Source organism: Haliotis asinina, chromosome 1 (assembly GCF_037392515.1).
Source record: "Haliotis asinina isolate JCU_RB_2024 chromosome 1, JCU_Hal_asi_v2, whole genome shotgun sequence".
Taxonomy (NCBI): domain Eukaryota; kingdom Metazoa; phylum Mollusca; class Gastropoda; order Lepetellida; family Haliotidae; genus Haliotis; species Haliotis asinina.
This window is the reverse complement of record NC_090280.1, coordinates 41,793,220-41,817,875: the sequence shown is the minus strand read 5'-3', so window position 1 is coordinate 41,817,875 and position 24,656 is coordinate 41,793,220. Positions and strand designations below refer to the sequence as shown.

At 40.2% G+C, this 24,656-nt stretch overlaps 1 protein-coding gene across 1 annotated transcript in view; it reads right to left on the bottom strand.

Moving 5' to 3' along the window:
- Positions 1-15,756: 15,756 nt before the first annotated feature.
- Positions 15,757-24,656, bottom strand: part of LOC137291653 (multidrug resistance-associated protein 1-like) — a 39,189-nt gene continuing 30,289 nt past the window's right edge. Inside the window, exons 25-30 of the mRNA XM_067823080.1 lie at positions 23,868-23,969; positions 22,966-23,112; positions 22,091-22,249; positions 18,902-19,068; positions 18,295-18,489; positions 15,757-17,161 (exon numbers count right to left, since the gene is read on the bottom strand). Of these exons, the coding sequence (XP_067679181.1) occupies positions 17,047-17,161; positions 18,295-18,489; positions 18,902-19,068; positions 22,091-22,249; positions 22,966-23,112; positions 23,868-23,969 (885 nt within the window). The 3' untranslated portion in view covers positions 15,757-17,046. The remainder of the gene's footprint in view (positions 17,162-18,294; positions 18,490-18,901; positions 19,069-22,090; positions 22,250-22,965; positions 23,113-23,867; positions 23,970-24,656) is intronic.

The following is a 24,656-nucleotide window of genomic DNA, read 5'->3' as shown; positions in this document are numbered from 1 at the left end:
CCGACATGAGGTACCACTCGTAAATACGAGCGGACGAGTGGATTTGTTCAGCTCTGATTAAAGTGTGCCTCGTCATGCTTCAATGCACACAGTGACTGGTCTCGTTCCCAGCGCAACTTCAGTGTGTGTTTAACAGAACTTCAGCCAGTTTAATGTATCAGTCGGAATTTTACAATGAAAGAATGAATGAATTATAGTAAGAATTAAGAGCAAGAATTATGTGAATGAATGAAAGAAATAAAGAAAAAGAATAAAAGAAACAAGTACATATGTGAATGAAAGAAAGAATAAATGATACACTGTGGCCTTCCCTTCCAAAACATGTTAAAGAACGCAAAAGTATCGCGAGAACATGTGTTAACATCAGCTGTCCTTTAAAAGAATCTACTTTGAGACATTTTTGTTTACATTAATAATTAATTCAGATATCTTATTGCATGTGGGGAATGGAATGGACATTAACAAAATGTTAACTCTGTCAAACTGCCCTCAAAAATATAGTGTAAAACTGTCACAAAGCGTTCTAAAACACCTTTCCAGTTTAGTCAAATAATAAGATCAACATGAAAGAAAGAAGTTATGGAATTATAAACCCCAAGCATCAATGGCGAATCAGATCAGATCGGCAATGTCATATTGTAATTTGTTAACACATCAAATTTAATACACCCTAACATTTTGTCTTAGATTATGATACTTGCAGTATTACTTGCAAACATATTTCACATGATAGTATATTCCTCTCATAAGACGTAAAGGTGTATGTGAAAGATCTTTGAAGTAATAACTAGAAACACTCAAACAATGGCGTGTACTATTTCAATGGCGGATCAGAGCAGATCGGCGATATGTCACAGTTTCACACACCTCAAATACACCCTAACATTCTTTTCTAGATTATGAAACTATTACTATTACTTTCAAACACATTTCACCCGATAGTATTTTCCTCTCATATAAATCAAAGGTGTATGTGAAAGATGTTTTTGAGTAAGTAACTAGGAATACTAAAACAACGGCGTGTAGCATTTTAATGGCGGATCAGAACAGATCAGCGATGTCATATTTTTCACACACCTCAATTACACCTAATATTCTTTCTTGGATTATGAAACTATCACTATTACTTGCAAACACATTTCACCTGATAGTATATGAATTACAGGTGTATGTGAAAGATGTTTTTGAAGAAATATGGCGTGTAGCATTTCAAAGGCGGATCAGAACATATCAGCAAAATGTCATATGGTTCACACACCTCAATCAATCAATCAATTACACCCTAACAATTTTTTATGTCTTAAAACTGTCACTATTACTTGTAAATACCTTTCAACTAAAGGTATGTTTTCTTTCTAAAATTTCGACGAATGTGTGAAAGAAGTTTTTATCGGCACAATTTAGTCTATCTTCGCGATGAATCGAGAATAGAAGCCAGTGAGCTATAACATATCGACTTGAAACTTTACTACAAAACTACTGTCCTAACACGGACACTAATACCAATTATTTGACTTAAACTGAAGTGACAAAATAGTTAACCTATCTTCCACATGTAGGATTTCAGTTGTTACAACACTCAGTGAACTGAATCAGCTGTAGAAAATTGGCTACACTGGTTACTTAATGACCCGAGACATACAGTGACGTGCCATATTATGTAAATTGCAACACACATGGCTGGCGTCACCGGTGATGAGCCAAACGGGCTAAAAAAAGTACGTCGTAGAATAAAAACAGATGCAGTGACTTACCGAAACTTGTTAATATTTGGTAATAAAACCCCTCTGGATTATAACACTTGGAACTCTCTTTGGGATCGACCGGTATAAACTCCGAATGTACACTTGTGGAAGAGTGACCCAGATTTGCTGTACAAGCAGCTATTATAAATCCTCACAGGAAATGATGTTTTCACAGCGTTTCTGAAGTTTAATTTTTAAACATCTCCACACATCTTCTATTATACTAATGTCCGAGGATTGTGCAGGCCAGTCCATTCCTGAGATGTTATTATTAGTTTTCCAGGAAATAGTCTTCCGAGATCGGTGTACAGGCGCATTGTCATCTTGAAATATCCAGGGGCCGTCTCCGAATTCTTTAGCTTCAACAGGCCACACATTGGTATCCAGAACATCAATATACTTGCCTGAGTTGATATTTCCTTCGACTGGAGTCAGTACGCCAACACCACTGTAACTAATACATCCTCAAAACATTACACTCGCCGTGACAGGACATTTCAAGACGTTTACACATCCAGTCTCCACATTTCGTCGGCCTTTCTCCAAAGAGAAATAATTTTACTTTTTCCCAAAACAACTTGTGTTTCAACAATGAACAACACTTTCTTCCACCTATCAAGTCCCCACATCATTTTACACGCTTTTGACGGTTGACCTGTGAAACGGTGATACCCTTTAATTCTTATCTTTCGTTTTTTAATGCCAGCTTGATGTAAATGTCGCTGAATTGTCCTGCTTGATTGTAATGTTGAGAATTACATTGTTCAGGTATATCTGTCAGTGAACGTCTCCTATTCTGACGAGCAACGCGATAGAGTCCCCTGTCACCCCTCAAACCAATCATACGAGGCCGGCCATTTCGAGGCCTGTTTTCTAAGCTTTCACCGTTGTCAAGCTTTATCAAAATTCGTCTAATAGTAGACATGTGAACAGCTGGCAGTTCTGCAATGTTACTATTTTTCAAACCTTTCTGATGTATTTCAATTATCAATTCTTTTTGCCCTCCAGTCAGTTCCTCCGCACTGCGAGGCATGTCGTCTGCTAGGCACGCGAAGGACGTAAACACAAACAATGACATCATAAACGGTGTCATGTGAAGAAGCAGCCTCTCAAATATGATCACTCCAAATTTTACAAGAAAACATTCAGTGATTTTCCAAATAGAGGTTTTTGTTTGTGATAAATATTTCCGTGTTTTATACTGCTAATGTGTTTGTTGCAATACTTACAGCACCGGGTTTTCGAGGAGTTTCTTCTTCCCCCAGTCTAAGTAAATCCAGGGATACTCTATAACAGGGATTGGTCACTCGCTTGCTTTCCTTACCATTTGTACTAATTAACGTGTGCCTCGTCATGCTCCACTGCACACGTCGACTTGGTTTGTTCTCAGCGCAAATCGGCTGCGCTTAACAGTATTTCAACCAGTTTATTGTCGGAAACTATCGGCATCTCCCGGAGTAATACTCGGTAAATTGGAGTAGGCTCCCCTGAATGTTGTCACAACAAGCTGGTTACACTTCCTGTCGCCGAATGATGCATGTGTGGATTAATGAGAGGACTTGAGAATGTGTTTACACATTGCCTTGTTCAAAGACTCTCTGTTTATGTGACAATTTTGATACAGCGTTCGAAACGATCGCCAGCCCAGAGGCCCAGCGTCGGTTGTTAATGTATCAGGCCAACAGTTTCAGTTATCTGCAGGCCCTTGTGGTCTTCTGTCAATTAGATCTCATTTCTTTTCAACTAGCATCTTGCCCATAATTTGTATTAATGTTAAGGAATTATCCCTGATCCTTCATGTTAGGATAACTTCCAGTTTCACTTCATAGTATTATATATTCAGTGCCGCATAGGAATGTCAGCAGTCTAGATTATAACTAATGTAAACTTCTCTGTGCTCCATACACTTCACTAATGGATTTTGTAGGGACTGTGAAACTCTCTACAATGAAGACTATTTTGTTTTTATTGGTTTGATTTCAACAAAATGGCTATGCAGACTTTAAAGACTGCAAGTGGCAGCAAGCCCTGATGGCCAAATGGCAAACTAAAGAACAGCAAACACTGTTATTATATGTATTTGAAATGATCTGTTACACAATTAAAATGTCTCATTATGTTTCAGTGGTTTTCTGTTTGTGTGGAATGCTTAGGCTGCATAAAAATATGTTTCTCAGGCACATTCTTTTCAAAAGTGACGAGTAAGACTTTGATTTTTAATTTTTGATAGGAAAAATGTGACAAGGGAGGAACACATTTTTATTTCTTTTTCCTTCAGGAATACAGTTTGGAAAGTTAAGCACATGTTGATGAGTTGTAGATTCAGTCAGTCTCATTCTTACAGACACTCAGTCTATAATGGACAAATGGACGGTCGTGGCAAAGTCGAAATTATTTTTTTTAAGAGGGCAGTTAATGAAGATGACCAGATGTCTTCCTGCATGTGCGCAATTGCATGGATACTGACAGAATGTCAACTGACACAGTCACTCCCACCTAAAAAAAACAGAAAGTTTAAAACCATCACAAAGCGTTAAAACGTCCTTTGCAGTTTTCTCAAATATCAACAATAGTTTCAGAACTAAAACATTCAAGCATCAAAGGCATCCATGGCAGGTTAGAGCAGATCAGATATGTCATACCTCACACTTTCACCAGATAGAATATTCCCCTCAATACTTAGAGGTGTATTTGAAAGAAATGAATTTTAGGACGACTAAACACATTCAAACTTTGGCTTGTAGTAATGAGTGATCAGATCAGATCAACGATATGTCATATTTTTCACACACATGAAATACTTGTGAATGTATACACCCTTCCAATTATTTAATTCATAAAATCATCACTATTACTTCCAAACACCTCTCACCAGATGGAACGTTTCCCTAACAGAAATTAAAGGTGTGTGTGAAAGAAGTTTTTTGAGCAATAACTAGAAACACTAAAAAAATGCTGTGTAGTATTTCAATGGCGGATCAGAACAGATCAGCGAGATGACACGTTTTTCACACACCTCAAATACATCCTAACAATATGTTTAGATTATCAAATTATAAATATTACCTGCAAACACCTTTCGGGTCATAGTATATTCCCCTCATAGATATTTAAGGTGCATGTGAAAGAGGTTTTGGAGCAATAACTAGAAACAATCTAAGTTATACTATTTCAATGGCGGATCAGAACAGAACCGCGAAATGGCACATTTTTCAACACCTCAAAAACACCCTACCGATTTTTTTAAATTATAAAATTAGCACTATTACCTCCAAACACATTTCACTAGATGGTATGTTCCCCTAATGGAAATTAAAGGTGTATGTGAATGAAGTTTTTGAAGCTGAAACAAAAGCACTCAAAAAACGCCGTGGAATATTTCAATGGCGGATCGGATCAGATCGGTGAGATGGCACATGTTTCACACACTTCAAGTACGTCCTAACAATTTATTTTAGATTATGAAACTATCACTATTACCTGCAAACACCTTTCGCCTGATGGTAAATTCCCCTCATAAAAATTAAAGGTGTTTGTGAAAGACGGTGTTGAGCAATATCTAGACACACTTCAAACAACGGCGTGTAGTATTTCAGTGGCGCATCAGATCAGATCGGCGATCTGCCACATTTTTCACACACCCCAATTAAACCCCAACATGTTTTTAAGTCACAAAACTATCACTATTGCTTGCAGACACCTCTCAACTAAAGGTATATTTCCCTGCTAAAACATAAAGGAATGTGTGAAAGAAGCTTTTATTGACGAAACTCAGTCTATCTTCGCTGTGTACCGATAATTGAAGCCAGAGAGTTACAAGATGCCGACTTGAAACTTTACTACAAACATATTTTCTTATACTGACACTAATTACAAATATGTGACTAGAACTGAAGTAACAGAACAGGTGACTTACCTTCTACGTGTAGGTTCCGAGTTGTCACAACACTCAGCGAATGTAATCAGCTGTTGAAAATGAACCGAGCTCAATCTTAAATACTAAGCTGCCGCCATATTGTCTCCACTGGTCACGTGACAAAGCGAGACATACGTTCAGCGGTTTTTCGAGGAGTTTCACCTCCCCTCTCTATATAGGCTCCCTGGTAAATCTAAGTGTATTTCGTTACACTCCACCACTGAGTTTAACAAAACCTGGTAGAATGTCGCGTCAGGTAACCTCTGAGCGACCAATGACCGTCCAATCAAACGCGAGATGGTTAAATGGATTTAACCAATCAGACAACGGCTATTATTTAGGGATCGGAGGGACTTTTAAAATATTCAGGTCACTGACGCAAATCCTTCCACAAACAAAAATCTGCATATAAGACAATTATGTGACCTGCAGTATATACTTTTTGGGGTTTCTGTTGACATTTTTACCATTAGCTAATATTTCCGCAAGATAACATCCTTGAATATTGCCAAAAACAATATTTTCAGCGACTGTTTACTCACCGTTGTCATGGTTGTGCACACGCCGTGTGCATCACCCGGAAGCGAGCGTACGCTAAATAGCATTCAGAATCGTTCGGGAACGAACGTTTTCGAGATAAAAAGTTCAAAAGGTATGTGCGAATGTGCACTTACGCGATTTGGTAAGCTTTGTTCTGATCAATCTCAAAGGTTACCTGATGCGACCTCCCATAAGGTTTTGTTAGACCCAGTAGTGGAGTGTAACGAAAAGTACTGATGATAAGTTTACTGGGTATATTCTGTGCCATGAATAAGTGATAACTGTGTTTTAATTATGTTTTCTTATTTGGTTGCATGTGACCTTTAAGTGCCTTTGTCGTCAACAAGTCATTGTTCGAAGTACAATGAAAAACAAGGAAGGAAGGGAGAGAGAGAGAGAGAGAGAGAGAGAGAGAGAGAGAGAGAGAGAGAGAGAGAGAGAGAGAGAGAGAGAGAGAGAGAGAGAGAGAGAGAGAGAGAGAGAGAGAGAGAGAGAGAGAGAGAGAGAGCTAGGTTCGGTATATGTTAAGTGTGAACTTTCCTTGTATGTGAGATGAATAATGTGTCAGTTATAGTATTTTGTGTAGTTTATGTTGAAGGTTACGTACCCATGATTAACCGATATGATATGGGTGGCCGATATAACAAAGAAATATTTTACTAAAAAAATAATATTTTATGCATTTTAGCTACTATACCACCCTCATTCATTCAAATGTGGGAAAAGTGGGGTTAAACCTTATTCATATAGCCAGCAAGTGTATGTAAGAAACTGAATACCACTTATGAAGTGAACGAACAAACTGTTCCACTCACTAACATGGATTTACTCACATACCGGTAGTCTTATTTCGTTTCCTGAGTGAACACATTCTACATTTTGTGGAAAACCAGTGTCTTATTCTCTCAAAGCAACACCATTATCGCAATATGAAACATCACTGGCTGTATACCTCGACACAAAGGTCTAAGTTACTGTACTACCCCTTACCTAAGTTACTGTACTACCCCTTACCTAAGTTACTGTACTACCCCTTACCTAAGTTACTGTACTACCCCTTACCTAAGTTACTGTACTACCCCTTACCTTGTGGGAAATTATTTCGGAAGGTGGAGTTTGTTTACAGACATTTCTGTATCCCCACATTTTCTTCCGCTCTGCTCTAAAACAATCATAGTAATTATAGAAGGATATCGCGTACGAAATAGCCACTGCCCCGCTATCACGTGGCTAGTAAAAATCATGTTGGGCCAGTAAATCTTCACAGTCACTGGCCCGCCTGGCTAGTGAATTTTCATGGGGTCATTTTGTAACACACCAATCTCTTCTACACTGAAACACTTACAGACCATGCAGGATCACGGCCTGATGAAAATATTCATATTAGCAGCTTAATGGTGAAATCCATGTCATGCTGACAATATGTTATTCTCAAAGATCGGTAAGTGCATGGGAAGGTTGTGACTGCCCTTATATAGTTCAGTTGCCCTGTAACGTACTGCTAAACACACAATGTGCATGTGGGCTATACTGTCAGACAGTGACACGCACGTGTGAATTATGAACTGAGTGAGTTTAGTTTTACGCCGCACTCAACAATATTCCAGCTGTATGGTCTCTAAATAATCGAGTCTGGACAAAGACAATCCAGTGATCAACAACATGAGCATTGATCTAAGCAACTGAGAACTGATGGCATATGTCCGTTATGTCAGTGAGCCTGATCGACCACCTCGATCCCATTAGTCGGTTCTTACGACAAGCATAGGTTACTGAAGGCCAACATTCCAACACGGATCTTCAGTGGTGAATCATGAAGTTCACAAGCTAACGGGAAAGGCTGTGCAGGGGGAAAGCTTTTGGGGGAGGTATGTGTGCGTGTGCGTGTGCGTGTGCGTGTGCGTGTGCGTGTGCGTGTGCGTGTGTACCTCCATCCTGACTATAATATCAGAATATATATATGCTAGGATGTTGCTAAAACGGCATAAAAACTCATTCACTTACTCATAACCTCTAAGGCTGACATGCACGGGCCATCAGGTTTTCCATGTTTTAAAGCGGCATATAGAAGTTCGCATCTAATGGGTATTATCGCCTAGTAGTTCAAGAGCTGGCTTGGACCTCTGAGGATCCTGTGAGTGGGTGAATGAGTATGGTTGGTTGGATGCAAACGAGAGAATTTTACCTGAGTACCTGTCTGCATGGACTAATATCGATCTTTAGCAACTCATAACGGACGGGGTCTGATAATAAGACTGGCAGATTTGGCGAAATTGCGGAGATCCATGTTCATGATATCAATCACTGGATTTTCTGGTCCAGACTCCGTTCTTTACAGACCGCTGTCAAGTAGTTGGAAAGCCAATGAATGCTAACAAAACAAACGATTAAATGTATTGAAGCCAGTTAAATCAGCAACTTCATATTAGGTTTTGCTCATTAACACGGTCTGAGACTGCACAACTGTAGTTTTGGGTATTTCCACTTTCCCTTTGTACACGTGTTGTCGTTTAAATGAAAGTAATGCAGGCACGTGTGCGTTGAAAGGAAATCACCAATATCGCCATGTTCCGGAAAGTTTAATGCACCGGATGTAAATGATGTAGAGCATGCACTGACATGTCTGACTGTTGCTTAACGCCGCAATATTCCAGCTACATCGAGGCGGTCTGTAAATAATAGAATATAGACCAGACAATCAAGTGATCAAGCGCATGAGCATAACGTTCTTTGAGACGGGGATACGCTAATGTGTCAACCAAGGCAGCGAGCCTGACCACCCGATCCCGTTAGTTGCCTTTACGATAAGCAAGGGTGCTGAAGACCGATTCTAACCCGGAATTTCACGATGTTAATATACAACAATGGGAATAAACAATGAGAAATCACTGGGACAGGAAAGGATGGCGTTTCCAGACTCTCACACAAATGTAGACTAACACTTAGTCTCTCTATATATAATATTTGGTAGAAACAAACAATTCCTTCTTAACTGAAAAAAAGTCCTGAGGAGATAGGAGTTAGAACCAGAGGACACCTAAACTAGGGTTATAGCGTTGCAGAAGGGTTTGGGTGGAAGGGGAGATAGTGCTGTTCAGTGACTGTGAGATAGACTTACCTACATGAAGTGAGCAACAGCTAAACCTAGCGGCGTTTCCTACGAGCACCACTTCCTGCCGGTGGTCGGAATATGAGCTGACGAAACAATGGAGTTGCAAACACACACACAGAAATAGACAACAGTGACGTTTTTGGATTTGTGGCCGGTTACCGAGTCAATACGTCCACAGCGTTGTGTATGTCAGAATATACAATATAATAATCAACGAAAATGACAGAGGCACTGGTTTGATTACGCGCCAACACAACGCAGTGGTGACGAGGGGTAAGAATTGAGATTGGGACGTATGACTGACTATCTGCAATACAAACACACACGTATTGACTGCACTGTACTTGACTTCCGGAATTAAATGTGTACATTCGTCCCCCCTCTCGCCCCTTTGCGTAACCTCCAAGAAGATCTATCGGCTTGTCCCGGAATAACACGAGTTGGTCCCGAATGAAATGTTTAGTCGGATAATGGCTGTCCTCAAGCAATAACTATGGAAGTAGACTAGCATATTGTCCCTGAAATGAAAATATGTTACACGAAAAGAAATGATCATAAAGTAATAATAATATAAGTTCTATTTATCAGGAAATTTTGTGATTTGCCGGAGACCAATTAAACAGCAAAACTTTTCTCATTCCTGAAAATGAAATTGATTTACTGAATGAAGCTATTTCTTTGAAACTTTCTTCGGACTGTTCATTACATGAAATAAATTCCTGTGTCTATATCCTGCCGCTCGAACTTTGGGGGAACAATTTCTAAAGACAAACCCCTCAATGACAACAACAAAAGAATAAAGAAAAACCGATTTCTCGTAAAACTCACTGAAACAAGAAGAAATATTTCCCGGATAGCTATGCCGTATGTTAAGACCACCAGGGAGTCCCATGTCAAAACGGCAAAAGGCAGTATGGAGTAAATTGAAATTACAGTACGAGACAACGAAAGAAAAGGTACTCCTCCAAATTGTCGATTCCCTTAAGGCAAACATAAAAGTTTGGACAAAAAGAAAGAAAAAGTGGGAAAAGAAAAACAAATTTATCAAACAAATTGAACTTTTTGGAAAGGATAAAAAGCAATTCTACAGGCAACTTAAGACATATGGTGAATGTGAGCATGGTAAACGGCCTCACATGGATGAAAGCGTCTGGAAACAGTTGTGGTCTATATCCGGCAACTGTAACCTGGAAGCACCATGCATGAGTCAGTGATTACGACAACGCAATATATGAAAAAGTAACTTGGTCGTTTGTCCGTTACATGTCTCCAGATTGCCTGAAGAATGTTGTCAAAAAGTCCAATTCTACCATGACTTCAATAAATACTGTATCGTGATTGGTTAATCAAAGGTGAATGTGTGTACGCATGCTAGTTTTGAATATACCCTCATGCACGGCTAGTTCTGAATGTACTCTCGAGCATGGCTAGTTTTGAATGTACTCTCAAGCATTGTTGGTTTTGAATGTACTCTCAAGCATGCCTAATATTGAATGTACTCTGAAACATTGATAGTTTTGAAGGTTGTCTCAAGAACGGCTAATTTTGAATGTACTTACAAGGTGTGCTAGTTTTAAATGCATAACGATGGGTTATAACAATGCTGGGCTATACCAATCTAGTTTATTTTAGTATTTAGACCTTATACAGGCAAATCTTGTCCGTCTTATGACACGATCCACTATTCACTAGATCTATTTAATCTACATGGTGGTTGTTTTTGAAACATGATGACCTTAAAGAATTGCATATTGTCTTTTGGACAGTAACGTACATGTCATTTCTGCCTATATTAGGCATTATTTGAACTGGAAGTACTTTCTTCAAAAAGGTGTAACTTAGCCAAATAATTGTACTTGAGGCACACTTCAGTATGCATAAATATTTATAATGATCACGCCTTTAATGCTTCTGAATAATGGCCTGGACATGCTTTGGACCTCCTTATTGGGTTTCAACGTATATGCCTCTGATTTTCCAACACGTTATATATTTGCTTAAAATATGAATAGCACTGTTATGGTAGAATGGAGATAAACGTATTGTGTTGGAAAATCAAAGGTATATAACGAAAATATAATAGTTCCAAATTTGATTTAAAACCGAACGCGTACAGCTCCAGGACTCGATGGCATTCGAAACCGATATTGGAAACTGTCCCCCTGTGTCCAGACACCGTTACTTCACTGTTTTAATTCTCTTGTGGACACATGTGATGTTCCTCCATGTTTCTGCAAAGGTCGCACAATACTTCTCCCAAGAGAGGAGACTTGACTGATCCTAAGAACTTCTGCCCTATCACATGTTTGAGTACACAATACAAACTATTCAGAAGGTGTTTGACAAACCTCGTGTCATCTTACAGCTCTTCCAATGACCGACGTTACAAAGAGCAGAAAGGCGCGAGAAAGGGGTGTTCGGGCTGCAAGGATCAACTTCTTCTACAGAAAATGATTTTGGAAGAGGCTGAAAGATACCACCGCAAGCTCTCCATGTGTTGGATTGACTACAAGAAAAAAGGGCATACGACTCTATCCCTCATGAATGGATTCTGAAGTCTCGTCAGTGTGTTGACCTCCCTGAGTGACTGCTGGAGTTACTCAAGTCTCTAGTGAGTTGCTGGTCCACTCAACTTGAGATGTACTCGTAAGGGTAGGTGCAAACTTCGAGTATTTGAGGGGGACTCCTTCAGTGCTTTGCTCCTTTATGTGTTCTTAAATCCTTTGAGTTTTCTTCTCATCCCAGACCTCCTCAGCACAGATCACAACACCTCTTACTCATCTCCTGCACATGGATGACATCGAGCTCCTTGCCAAAGGAGATTCCAATTTGAAAGAACAGATTCTTCTTATCGACTCCTTCTCTAATGATATTGGCATGACCTTTAGACTCGACAAATGTAATACTCTTCATTTGAAAGGTCGCAAGGTAACTAATGATGGAACGGCCAAGCTACAAGGGGAGGATCTATTTAGCAGCCTGTGGAAGATCAGGCCTACACCTATCTTGGAATGCTAGTTCGAGACATCCTCCAGAATGTCCAAATTCAAGGTAAACCTCGGGCCGAGTATATATCTCGTTTAAAGAAAATCTGGAATACAGAGCTAAATGCTCGAAACAAGGTCAAAGCCACCAATACGTTTGCCGTGCCAGTCCTGTCCTATTCCTTTAGTGTAGTGGACTGGACAAAGCAAGGCATCCAGAGGCCTGACCGCCTTACCAGAAGGATCAAGTCTGATAACAGAGCCCACCATCCTCGTTCCTCTCTTAACCGCTTACACATGCCAATCAATTCCGGAAGTCGGAATTTGATTAATGAGGCTCTTCATGATAGAATTTTATTGGATACTTTTGCACGTATGTGTATATCGAATGATCCTCTAGTGATGCATGTCATGACTCACGATGAAAGCAAGGAATTCCAAAGCTTTTTAAAAACGTAGGGTTTTGGACACAATTTGAAATTTGAAGTTCGATTTTTGTCGATTCCAATGTACTGGTTTTGTCGATTCCAATGACGGGGGTAAACCAGGTGAAGTCCTTCACCATGTCTGCCCAAAGTCGGTCCTTTGTGGAGAAGCTGTCTGAGAAGCCATTGCATTGTGTGTACATGCAGTGTGTGGAACAGAACAGCAATCCAACCGACTCCTTCGGCTGGATGAAGCCGGCTGGTCTCAAATCTGAAACTGAGGGCTTCCTTGTTGCTGCTCAGGACCAGTCACTTCCCACTCGCAATCGCCAGAATGTGAATTTTAACCAAAATGTGAAGATGATATGTCGATTATGCAGTGAATTCACAGAGACTGTTCAACACCTTGTCAGTGGATGCCCTTTTTGGCACTAACAGTACACCTTAAAAGACATGATGACATGGCTCGCTGCTTTTATTATCGTCTCCACCATGCCTGTGGCTTGACCCTGGGGTCCATCCATGATACGACGATGAACATGTCCGGGGCGTCCTGGAAAATGATGCTTTTAAACTTCCCTGCAATTGGCCAATATACTGCCTGACACGAATTCCAACCGACAACCCCGATCGTTTCCTTTTTCATAAAACCAATGAAATTATATGACAAGAATCAGGAAAAGCATGATATATATGCGGACCTCGCCTTTGAAATGTCTCGCTTGCATCCCAAGTACACTGTCTTCAGGCTTCCCATTGTTCTTGGTGGCCATGGTTTTGGTACCTCCTTGGCGCAGATCAGGAGAGTGCCCGGGTTCTCCACCGGGAGCATAGTCATTGTAAAATCGGTTTTCATTGAATTTCACTTTAAACAAGAAAGTAAACCAAATATAGTGAAATTAGGATTGGAAATCCTCATACATTCCCCATCCCAAATGAAAATTGACTTCAAAGAATTTAATTCAACTTAGACTTAGGATAAAAGTTGTTTAACAAACGATCATAAATTCAAATCGTTATTATTGGTTTGTATTACAGGGTACTAAGTGTAGCAGTTGGAACAGTGAATCATATGCACGTGCGGTAAATGGTGAAATTATATATTAAGATCAGCCCTACTTGTTCTCGGTGTTTCATTTAAAGTGCATTCGGCGATTTGAAACTCTGGTCGTTTGTCAAAGAACTCTTATCCTAAGTTGATTAAAATTCTGAGATATAAATGTTCAGTTGGCAAGGTAAAATTATGAGGATTTGCAATCATAAATTCACTTCATCCGATTTACGTTTTTGTTTAAAATGAAATTCATCGGTACCTTTTCACTGTAAACAGATTATAGAAAACGTTGCACTGATAATGTGTCGTAAAGGATGTGCTGTACAGGATATGTTTGATTCGGTGAGTGGGCTTGTGTAATCGCTGCCAAGAACTGCATTTAAGTTATAATTTTTTGTATGTATGCTGGTAAAGTCTCGTAAAGTGTAACAGCTGCCGGTTTGATTTGATACAAGACTTTGAAATCCAAAGTTAGCCTAGATACTAACATTATGTACGGACTCGAGAATATCCGTAGTAGATTAGGTATTCAGCAACCCATGCTTGCCATAAAAGGCGAATGTGTGTCGTCAGTGGCGACAAACAAGATCAGGTGATTACGCTTGGTTGACATGTCATTGGCTCCCAGTTGTGCAGATCGATGCTCATGATATTGACCATTGGATATCTGGCCCAGCCTTGATTATTTCCCGACCGCCTCCATATACAGTCAGCTCTCGTTTATCCGACACTTGTGGATGCAGAGAAATATGTCGGATTAAGGAGAGTGTCCGATTAATGTATTTGTGTGATAATACAATGTATCACTGTTTACTAACGCTCATCATCGCCATTCTGTTGCATGTTGCATTCCAGTTATCGTATGTAAAAGTATTCACAGTCGGAATGCGAGAATGTCGGATTAATGAGAGTAATTATCACTGTTTTAAATGGTTCCCTGATTATTGGTCGGATTAACGTGAATGTCGGATCATTGAGTGTCGGACAGACGAGAGTTGACTGTAGCTGGAATATTGCGTCATGAAAGTGTACTCACTCATTAACCTATTCTGTACGACTGCCTTAGTCTGTCACAAACTAGAACATATCTTTCGTCAAGTCCATTAATTCATTGTATGTTGTAAGCGTTTCAGTTTAGGTGTAATATGTTTTGCCTCTCTTGACTGTACATTACAAGTATTCTTTTCATGTATTTTTCGCGAGCATTCTTAAATAGGTACAATAACTTGAGACGACTCCCTTTCAGTACTGAACAGTGAGTGAATTAAGTTTTACGCCGCACACGGTAATATTCCGGCAACATGGCGGCCAGCACTGAATAAAAATGTTCAAACAAACAAAGTCTGGACAGTGTGTGTTAGAAAATCCCAAAGAAATAGAGATCTTAGATGGACATGGTCCTGTTAAACCTTGAAACAGTAAGCGTGAACCGTGATTCGACCCGCTATTACATATACATGTACACTATATCAAAATTTGATGAATTCTCATATCAAGTTGTGTCTGCGTGACTGGGGAGGAAATCCCGAAGTAATGCAGAACCTTAGGCGGCTATGGTCTTAGGAACCCTCGAATCATTATCAGTGGAACCTGAGATTCTACCCACGTCCGGTATCGCTAACACACCGCAACGAATTCCACTCATTTCGGGGCAGTGGGTAGTCTAGTGGTTAAAGCGCTCGTCACGCTGAGGTATTGCTAGAATATTGCTAACTGCGGTGTAAAACTAAACTCATTCACTTCTTGCATTCCCGTTTTTAGTATGCTAGTTGTATGTTTCAGAAATGTGTGCGAGGGTGTGGATTTACGCCCCTCGTAACAATATTCCAGCAAAAGCAAGGCTTGGGACACCATAAACATACTGTACCCATGTGGGGAATCGAACCCTTTTAAGCACCAAGATACTCCAACATCCTTTTGAGAAAGGGATTAAGACGACTTCAATGTAGATATACAAAATATTAGTCGCAATGACACAAATTCTCATTCAATGTTCTTATTGGTTTCAACAAATTGCAAGTACACCACACATATACACACATGAAGACAAACATGTACACACCATCAAAATCGATAACAAGCTCTGGATTTTCTTTAACAATGACACTCTCAATTAAAAATAACATACGGCACAGAAATATCAACAAGACCAGAAACAATCCATATGTCGGGAGACAAATAAATTTACCTCACTGCACACACTAATTCTCATTGGCGAAGCGCTTCTCTGATTTCTTTTCAATGTAACCGGCTTACAACCGAGTAACAATTTCCACGTTACCCGCAGGGAATTGATTACCTGTAAGAATTCATTTATAATTGGTACTTATATCAGTAATTCTTCATCTCGAATATCTGTGTCAGTATGATGTATGGAAATGTTTTGCGAATTCGCGTCGTCTGTTGTAGGTTCTGGCTGATTGCCTAACTCTGGTACTCATTACTGTGTTCCGATACCGTGTTTCTACTAACAGTTCAATATTGACATTGATGTGTTCGGTAAGATCTATACGTTGTTCACTGGTCCCCCGTGGAGCATGGGTTGATGATGAATCGCCTCTGCTTATCTACAACAATTCATACCTCCCTTGTGCTCAGTGAACAACTTATAATACCATATGGGAAGTTCATGACTCTGTTGATTGTTTTACACATGGTAACATTTAATCCTGATTTCTGACGAGGATTAAAATTTATTAAATTATTAAAACAAAGCCGAAGTGAAATATAACGATTACATATCAAGCGCGAGTGTTGACATTGTACAGAGGACAATGAATAGCCTGGCGCCGAACAGCCAGGTGACAATGGATTTTAAACGCAACGTATACGAGGTAGTTTAATTGTAAAAATAAATGCTATTTCAATCAAACTAGCAATGATCTTGACAATCAACATCCAAAGTTGTCCCCCAAAATCACGCCATCGTGCAAAATAACGGTGATTTACCTCATCTTATTACTCATTGAACGAATAAAATATTCCGTTGCGTTATCTCTAACCACCGGTATATAACAATACATATATGTTGTCAATACGCACATTCATTCACATCAATCCACAGGGATGTCGTTGAATATCAACGACATGGTAATCACATCAATACTGAGCTGACTCTAAGTAACTGCATCAGTACGAGCTGATACTATGAAATTATATCGATAATGAGCTGATTCTATGTAATTATATCGATAATGAGCTGATTCTATGTGATTATATCGATTATGAGCTGATCCTGTGAAGGTGACCTCTTCAGGATGAAGACCAACATCAGGTGACTAGGTTGGCATCTTTGGCCAGACCATAAAACACCCCGGCCTTATCTTCCAGCAGAACCGTGGGTGAATCAAACTCCACGATCTGCCCTGCAGCCAACACCATTATTCTGAAAACATGGAAGAACAACACGAGATTAAGTATGTTTTGTGATAGTGAGATACAGCACAGTACTGACATCTTCAGAAAATGCATGAGTCCCATCTAAATTGGCCCTGGATTTGTGGACGAGGACGATTGCGGCTTTGTCTGATTATACAGTATTTTAAATGACACCATCTACTGTAACAAAACTGTTCCGCTTGTAAATGAAACATGTCTTTCTAAAATGCAAGATGCTTTGTCAGGATTCGAATCATGAATTTTGAACTCTGACCAAAAATGAACTGTTACCAACAGTTTGAACATTTGCTCCAGCAGCGGTGATCTTGAACACGAGTTGAACCACCTACTTGTCTTCACGCGCCTCAACCAGTATCCTATAAATTTATGTGCAAGAACTCCTACCTGTCACAGAGAACCTCTACATGCTTTGTGGTGCCAAGTTCAATCGGTTAGATAATTTAAAAAGCGAAAGTGAATTGTGATTGGTACGTTCAACTTCCCAGTGTAGACACCGGACTGGATAAAAAGCCAGCAAGGGAGGTAATAAATTTATCGTGTTATAGATGTAGCATTGCAGTTTGCTTTAAAAACACTTACGTTGACATCACAGAGTGCAAAATATCCACTGGCCCGCTAGCCCGCGTCTAGCAAAAATTCATTCGGGCCAGTAAGTCTCGTTTTGACGGTATTTTACATTTTTGTAATCTTTTTCTTAGTTTCTACATTGGGCTATGAAATAATTTTGTGGGCTAGTATCTTTTGAGCATAGCACGCCCCACAAGCCAGCGAAATTTGGAAACTATTTCGAACACTCTAACATCACTATATACTACTGCAACAACAACTAGTGTTATTGCTACTACCAATGATAATAGGGCCTTTAGGGTGGCCTTTAAAGCATTCGCTCGTCACGCTGAAGACCTGGGTTCGATTCCCCACCTTAATACACTGTGTGAAGTCTTGGTCTGGTGTTCCACGCAGTGATATTGCTGGAAGTTTGCTAGATGCAAGGCAAAACCATACTCACTCACACTGATGATGATAAAAGTAATTCTTTTCCTGACTTTGTGGTTCGTTGATCACACTATCAACCCCTGGTTTGTCTGATCCAGGCCCAATCCCCGCTGCCTAACTCACCTGTCGTAGTCCATGATGGTGTTGAGTCTGTGGGCTATGGTGAGGACGGTGCAGTCATGGAAGGCAGAGCGGATGGTCTTCTGGATGAGCTCGTCAGTTTCCATGTCGACGGCGGCCGTGGCTTCATCAAGAACTAGTATCTTCGTCTTCCGAAGCAAACTGCGGGCCAGACAGACCAGCTGACGCTGTCCAACACTAGGGCAAAAATGAACATATTTATCACAGGCTCTACTGTGGTTCAGTCGTCTTTGACCGTTGGATTTGGCGTGTTGTAATCATTTGATCCTGGTTCGAATCCAAGACTGGCTCTGTGTTACCACAGATTCTATGGATAAGCTCTCTTACCACAGGTTGTGTGAATAAGCACTGTGTTACCACAGGCTCTATGGATATGTTCTGTTACCACAGGTTGTGTGAATATGCACTGTTATGACAGGTTCTGTTAATATGCTCTGTTACCATAGGTTCTGTCGGTTTCCTCTGTGTTACCACAGGTTCTGAAAGTATATTTTGTGTTATCACAGGTTCTGTGCACCTGCTCTGCGTTACCGCAGGTTCTGTGATTATGCTCTTTGCTACATCAGGTTCTCTGAGTAGGTTTTGTTACCTGAGGTTCTGTCCTCCCTCCTCACATTCATGTTGAAGGCCCTTGGGTACTGAAGACACAAACTCCTTCAGATGAGCTCTCTCTAGGGCGACCCACAGCTCACTGTCAGTGTGCTCCTGGAATGGGTCAAGGTTCAACCTCATTGTGCCGGAAAATAGCACCGGATCCTGCAAAAGAAGCATCACTGTCACCAGTTGTTTATGTATCATGTCACCTCGTTGACGTGTTGCGTGACTTTGCACAACTAACTAACTAACTAACTAACTAACTAACTTGCGTATCCCAATTGCGTAGACAGAACAAGTCGTGTTGATTACAGCAGCAGCCTGATGTATGCTTTGAATCAGGTACTGGTGAACAGCCTCCTGAAGGTCCTGAACGTGGCAGCTCGCATTGTGAGTCGTGCACCAAAAAGATGCCATATAACACCAGTATTGATGTCACTACACTGGCTACCAACAGAAGCGTCAACATTTTTTCCTGTCACGGTTTGAATGGTACAGGGCCGAGCTATCTATCAGAAGTGATTGTTATACCAGCCTTTACGAAGTCTAGGGTCTGAAAAGCAACGGCTCCTTGCCGTACCAAACTCAAAAGTAAAATCCTAAAGCAACACATCGTTTCAAGTAGCAGCATCTCAGTTATGGAACTCACTTTCTCAGGACATGAAACAATCTCACACCCTTTGAAACAGTTAAACCAATCTAAAAGCCGTTCTCTTCAGAAATGTCTGTTCCCAGGAGCTATGTGCCCCGGTTGCACTCTTGTAGCACGCACCTTTGTGGATGCAACCCAACCCAATCCTATTATTCGCATTATTGATGCTCATACTGTTGAACATTGGATTGTCAGGTCCAATCTCGAATATTTACAGACTGCTGCCATATAGCCGAGGGCGGCGCTAAACAGCAAACGAACAAACTTTATGGGATATAAAACGACCATTTTGCTTTCTCAGTATTCTATATCACATCTTGTCTATCATAGGCCATCTGGAATCCTGTTAGAGTGTCTCCCCACATGTGCATACTGTGTGAAGTCCATTTCTGGTGTCCTCAGTCGTGATATTGCTGGAATACCGCAAAAAGCGAAGTAAAACTAAACTCACTCACTCACTGTGCGAACCTGACACTTTTCTTTGGCAATTTTGCGCTGAGATCACCAGGTCTTCTCATTTCACCCATCTCGGGAATCAAATCACTTTTGCGTGACGAAGAACAGTATGACCACTTCGCTTCTAACTGTCTTATAATAGCAGCAAAATCTCAAATGCACACTTTCTTTCCCAAATATAGTGAAGATTGGCTATCATTCTTCTCATCCTGGTTTCCTGGGTCTGTTGCGCCAGCGCTACTCTGCGCCACTGTGTGGAGCGTAGCGCAGGCACAACACACCCAGGGAACCAGGCTGTCACTAAGCTGTGGTCATGAGTCTAGGGGAGATAACTCTCATTTGTGTTATTCTTGTCGAGTGTGCTGTAGTAATCGAATTGAAATCGTTAATTACACAGCTCAACACGACTGATTACAAACTGCATACCACTAACATACTGCACTGTTGAGTTGACAAGAAGGGCATTAACGTCAATAAAGTTATCATAGAGCGAACTGAAGAAAGTTTCATCAAATATTTATCCAAACGCACGATGTTTGAAAAGGCATCGAAATACATATTTTAAAAATTTGCTTCTGTTACGAGAGTGTATTTTCTGTAAATTGTATTATTGATTAAGTGATGATTATTTTGGGGTCACAATGTTTAGAGTTTGGAGTGATTGTTATTATGACTCACATTTCGTATCATAAATATTCAGTGCTATTAGCATTTTGAAAGGTTGCTCTTTAGAGTTACCTCCCTTTGAGTATGTGATGTGTTTACTTCCGGGAGTCGCGAAAATTCTACATTAATGGCGATGGCGGCACATATGCTCGAATAGTCAAGAATCACTGACTGTGTATATAAAGACTGGTTGTGTTGACTCCAGACACACACACGGACAACTGGAGTAAATCAAACTGCCTGTCTTTGTCAACGCTCGACCTACATGACCGTTGACTGACAGATCGCCGTGTTACATTCAGTATAACTGTTTCTCACTCACAAACCGAGACTTTGGCGTGTTGATAATTATTATATTTGAAACCCATTACTTCAGTTGCGTTTTATATGAAACCGCTATTGTGAATCTTTGTATCTTGGTCTCTGCTTAATACAAAAATACTATTTTAGACTTGTCAGTGTTATATTTTGCTGTTTATCAGGGACTTTCTTATACATTTTGCCACGGCATTTTTTTTACCGTAACACTTCATACAATAATTCAAAATGTCTGATCACGGTTTCCAAACACTAGGATGAAATCTTGTTGATAAAGTAATGTGATAAAATAATGTTAATGGCTGTATTGTCAAACCAAAAACATGTCTAATTTGAAGGTTGGTATATTGAGTGCTGACGATTTGTATGCTCTATAGTCGAGATTCATCGGAATGTATATTCCGGAGATCTCGAGGAAGATTTTATATATACCTTTTATATACCGTGAGTGGCGCCACATCTGTGCTTCGACAGCACGTGTTTTTTCGGCGAGGCAGAGAATGTCACCTACTCTTTGCACGTGCCATGTCGCTACGCAGCCTTGTTGATAACACTCGTAAATCAATTACTGACAAGAAAACGTGATACACGTACAGAATATGCAAATCGTGACACCTGGCCTCTGTCAGAGTGACCGACAAAGAAATATGTATCGATTTCGCATCTCAACTAATGGTGGCAGATTCCCGATAATGTTATATATGTCCCAGATATTTTAGGTATGATGACAATGGTATATTCAAATTTGTTTTCAATTGTATTTGGTACTGTAAAAGTTTTATTCTTATAACAATAATTATAGTTTGATAAAATATTTGGCATTGGCATAAGACTACAGCCGTAAGGTATATGCAAACTGCTGACTATACCTACCTTATTTACCTTATCTAGGAAAACGAGATTGGCATTCCATGGGGGAAGGGGGGTTGAGAGATCCCTCTGATCACAAACACACACGCACACACATACGCACTCGCGAATCCGTTGTCCATGCACATAAATGTACTGTAACACTGCATTTCGGTTTCGATACAGAATCTGAAATACAAATTGATTACTCTCCGAACTAACCATATAACTGTTGCTACGCACCTGTGGAAGAATTGTAAGTCGGCTTTTGAGGTCATGGAGACCCATGTCGGCGATGTTGTGACCATCAATTAATATCTTGCCGCCGGCGGTTTCCACAATGCGAAACAAAGCCAGCGTCAGGGACGACTTCCCGGCTCCAGTGCGTCCTACAACGCCTATCTGTAAATAAAGGTCATTCTGAGAGTGAATTTAGCTTTGCGCTGCTTTTCTCATCCCTAACAGGCACAAGGTCAAGTGATACGTGGGGCGGGTCTTATTCCGTATAACAGTATTTCAGTCTAGGAGTTAAGAGATGCAACGTTGCAAGTGTTTGTCTCACATATTTACATTTTAGTGAAAAGAGCGAGGTCTGGAAGAATAAGAGTGAATCTTCTATTTGAACCCACGACCATAGGATTGTGACATTTCGAAGGGAAGTAACTCTGCACCACAGATTCCTACTTCTAAACGACGCCTCCGCTTTACTTGTTGATGGATATTGTGTTTATTACTTACAAAGAGAAACCTGTTCTAATGAAACACCTGCAGTCCACTGCCCAAACGTCCTGACTTACATTCAATTTCGAATAATAATTGATTGAACATTGACCAGAATATGGCGTTTCCTGACACACAAAGTTTCTAAATTTCTTTGCCCAAAGGCTTTATAACAAGGCTGTTTATCATAATAATGGTTGATATATTTCATTCTATATAAAAATAAACAAATGCGTTGAAATATGTTCATATAAGAAAACATTACAACAATATTGACTATTACAGTAATACCTTTAACGACTGAATCGAAAAACAGAATTTATCAGATACTAATGCTACGCTGCTATCTTTGAAAGCCTTCTATGATTTAGATAAGGAACAGCTTTGTAATGATGTACCTTTTCGCCTGGCTTAATTCTGCAGTTGATACCCTTCAGAACTAGGTCAAGTTCAGGTCGGTACCTGACCTGAAGGTCATCAAACTTGACTTCACCTTCAGTTGGCCAGTCAGCAGGCGGCTTCTTATCAGGGACAGTCCACGCCGCCTGGGAGATGGAGACGCATGTTAATGCTTGTATGCTGCATGTGATTTGTGCAAGTTATTATACAATAGTTATCGTGAATAGGTCTGGTGAAAATCTGAAACTTTAAACGAGTATTCCAGAAATATCCAACCGATATCTTGTGCCAATGTTTGGCATCAATATACCTTCATGTAGTGTCTGTTAAATGATATGTATTAATGTCAACAGTGTTTTTGAAAAGATATTCTTACATTCTATACCTATGTCTTAAAAAGGAATTACCTATGTCTTTAGACAAATGTTTTAAGTTTGACCTTGAAGGTGTTGTATTTCCAAATCGTGATCACATGATCATATTTTTGGTAGACGTGAAAAACACTCACTGCAAGTCACAAAGTCTTGGTTCAAATCCTAATAAGAAGAATGGCATAATTTGTAATCACTGTTCTAATATGTGACAATCTAACGTTACAGATTGCAGTTCTGACAATATTTTGCTGGATTAGCTATGACAAGTATGCAGCTCTCGGTACATTCAAGTGTTTAGAACACAGTAGCCATTTTGTTATTGAGCGTGCACTGTGTCACGTGATCATCAAATGGAGCCGATAATCCAGTGTTACCTGAGTAGGTTTACAGTCCACTTTAGGTAATATTTCGGAGGACAATAGAAATGGTCATTGTACCCATGTGTGAAACTGAACCAAGAACTTTGGCAGGACAAGCGAATGCTCTAACCACTGCCCCACCTCCTATGTTAAAACAAATGTACCCACCTCGCGAGGAATCTCACTGTACTCTACCATCCTCTCGACGGATACCACGTTGGTCTCCAGGTCGGTCGTAATCTGCACCATGGCGATCAGCGTCCCCGTCATCTGGTCATAATACATGTCCACATGAATTGTGTTGGGTTTATTGTTTTACGCCGCACTCAGCAATATTCCAGCTATATGGCGGCGGTCTGCAAATAATCGATTCTGGACCATAGAATTCCGTGATCAACGTAATGTGTGTCGATCTACGCACCAGGGATACGATGACATGTGTCAACCTTGTTAATGAGCCTGACCATCTGATCCCTTTAGTCGCCTCTTATGACAAGCCTGGGTAGCTGAATTCTCATCCCGATCTTCACGGGCCCAAGACCAGTGCAAGGACTAACAATAAAGTAACTAAAATCATAACATGTTTTACTGTCAACACCTCTTTTGGAGAGTTTAGTACTACACTAGACCACTTTCAGTAAAACTCCAGCTTATATCAGGGTGGGTGATGACAGAAATATCCATCGCACCTTGAAATAAAACCACAATCAAATCCGCGCGGAACGAGCGAAAGGCTCCAAGTAAGGCTGACTTGGAGAAGCAACGAAAAAGAGCTATACATAAACAGTATTCCTCTTCATCTCATCAGCTTCTAAATACCACATAGTGAAATTGGAGAAACAAAAATTTCGTTTTTACGTTTTACAGATTAAGTAAAAAATGCAGCAGAGAGGGTTCGGGGCCCTCGCCCCCTCTACACGCAGCCCAGACAGAGAATGGGATTCCCAGGAAGCGCTG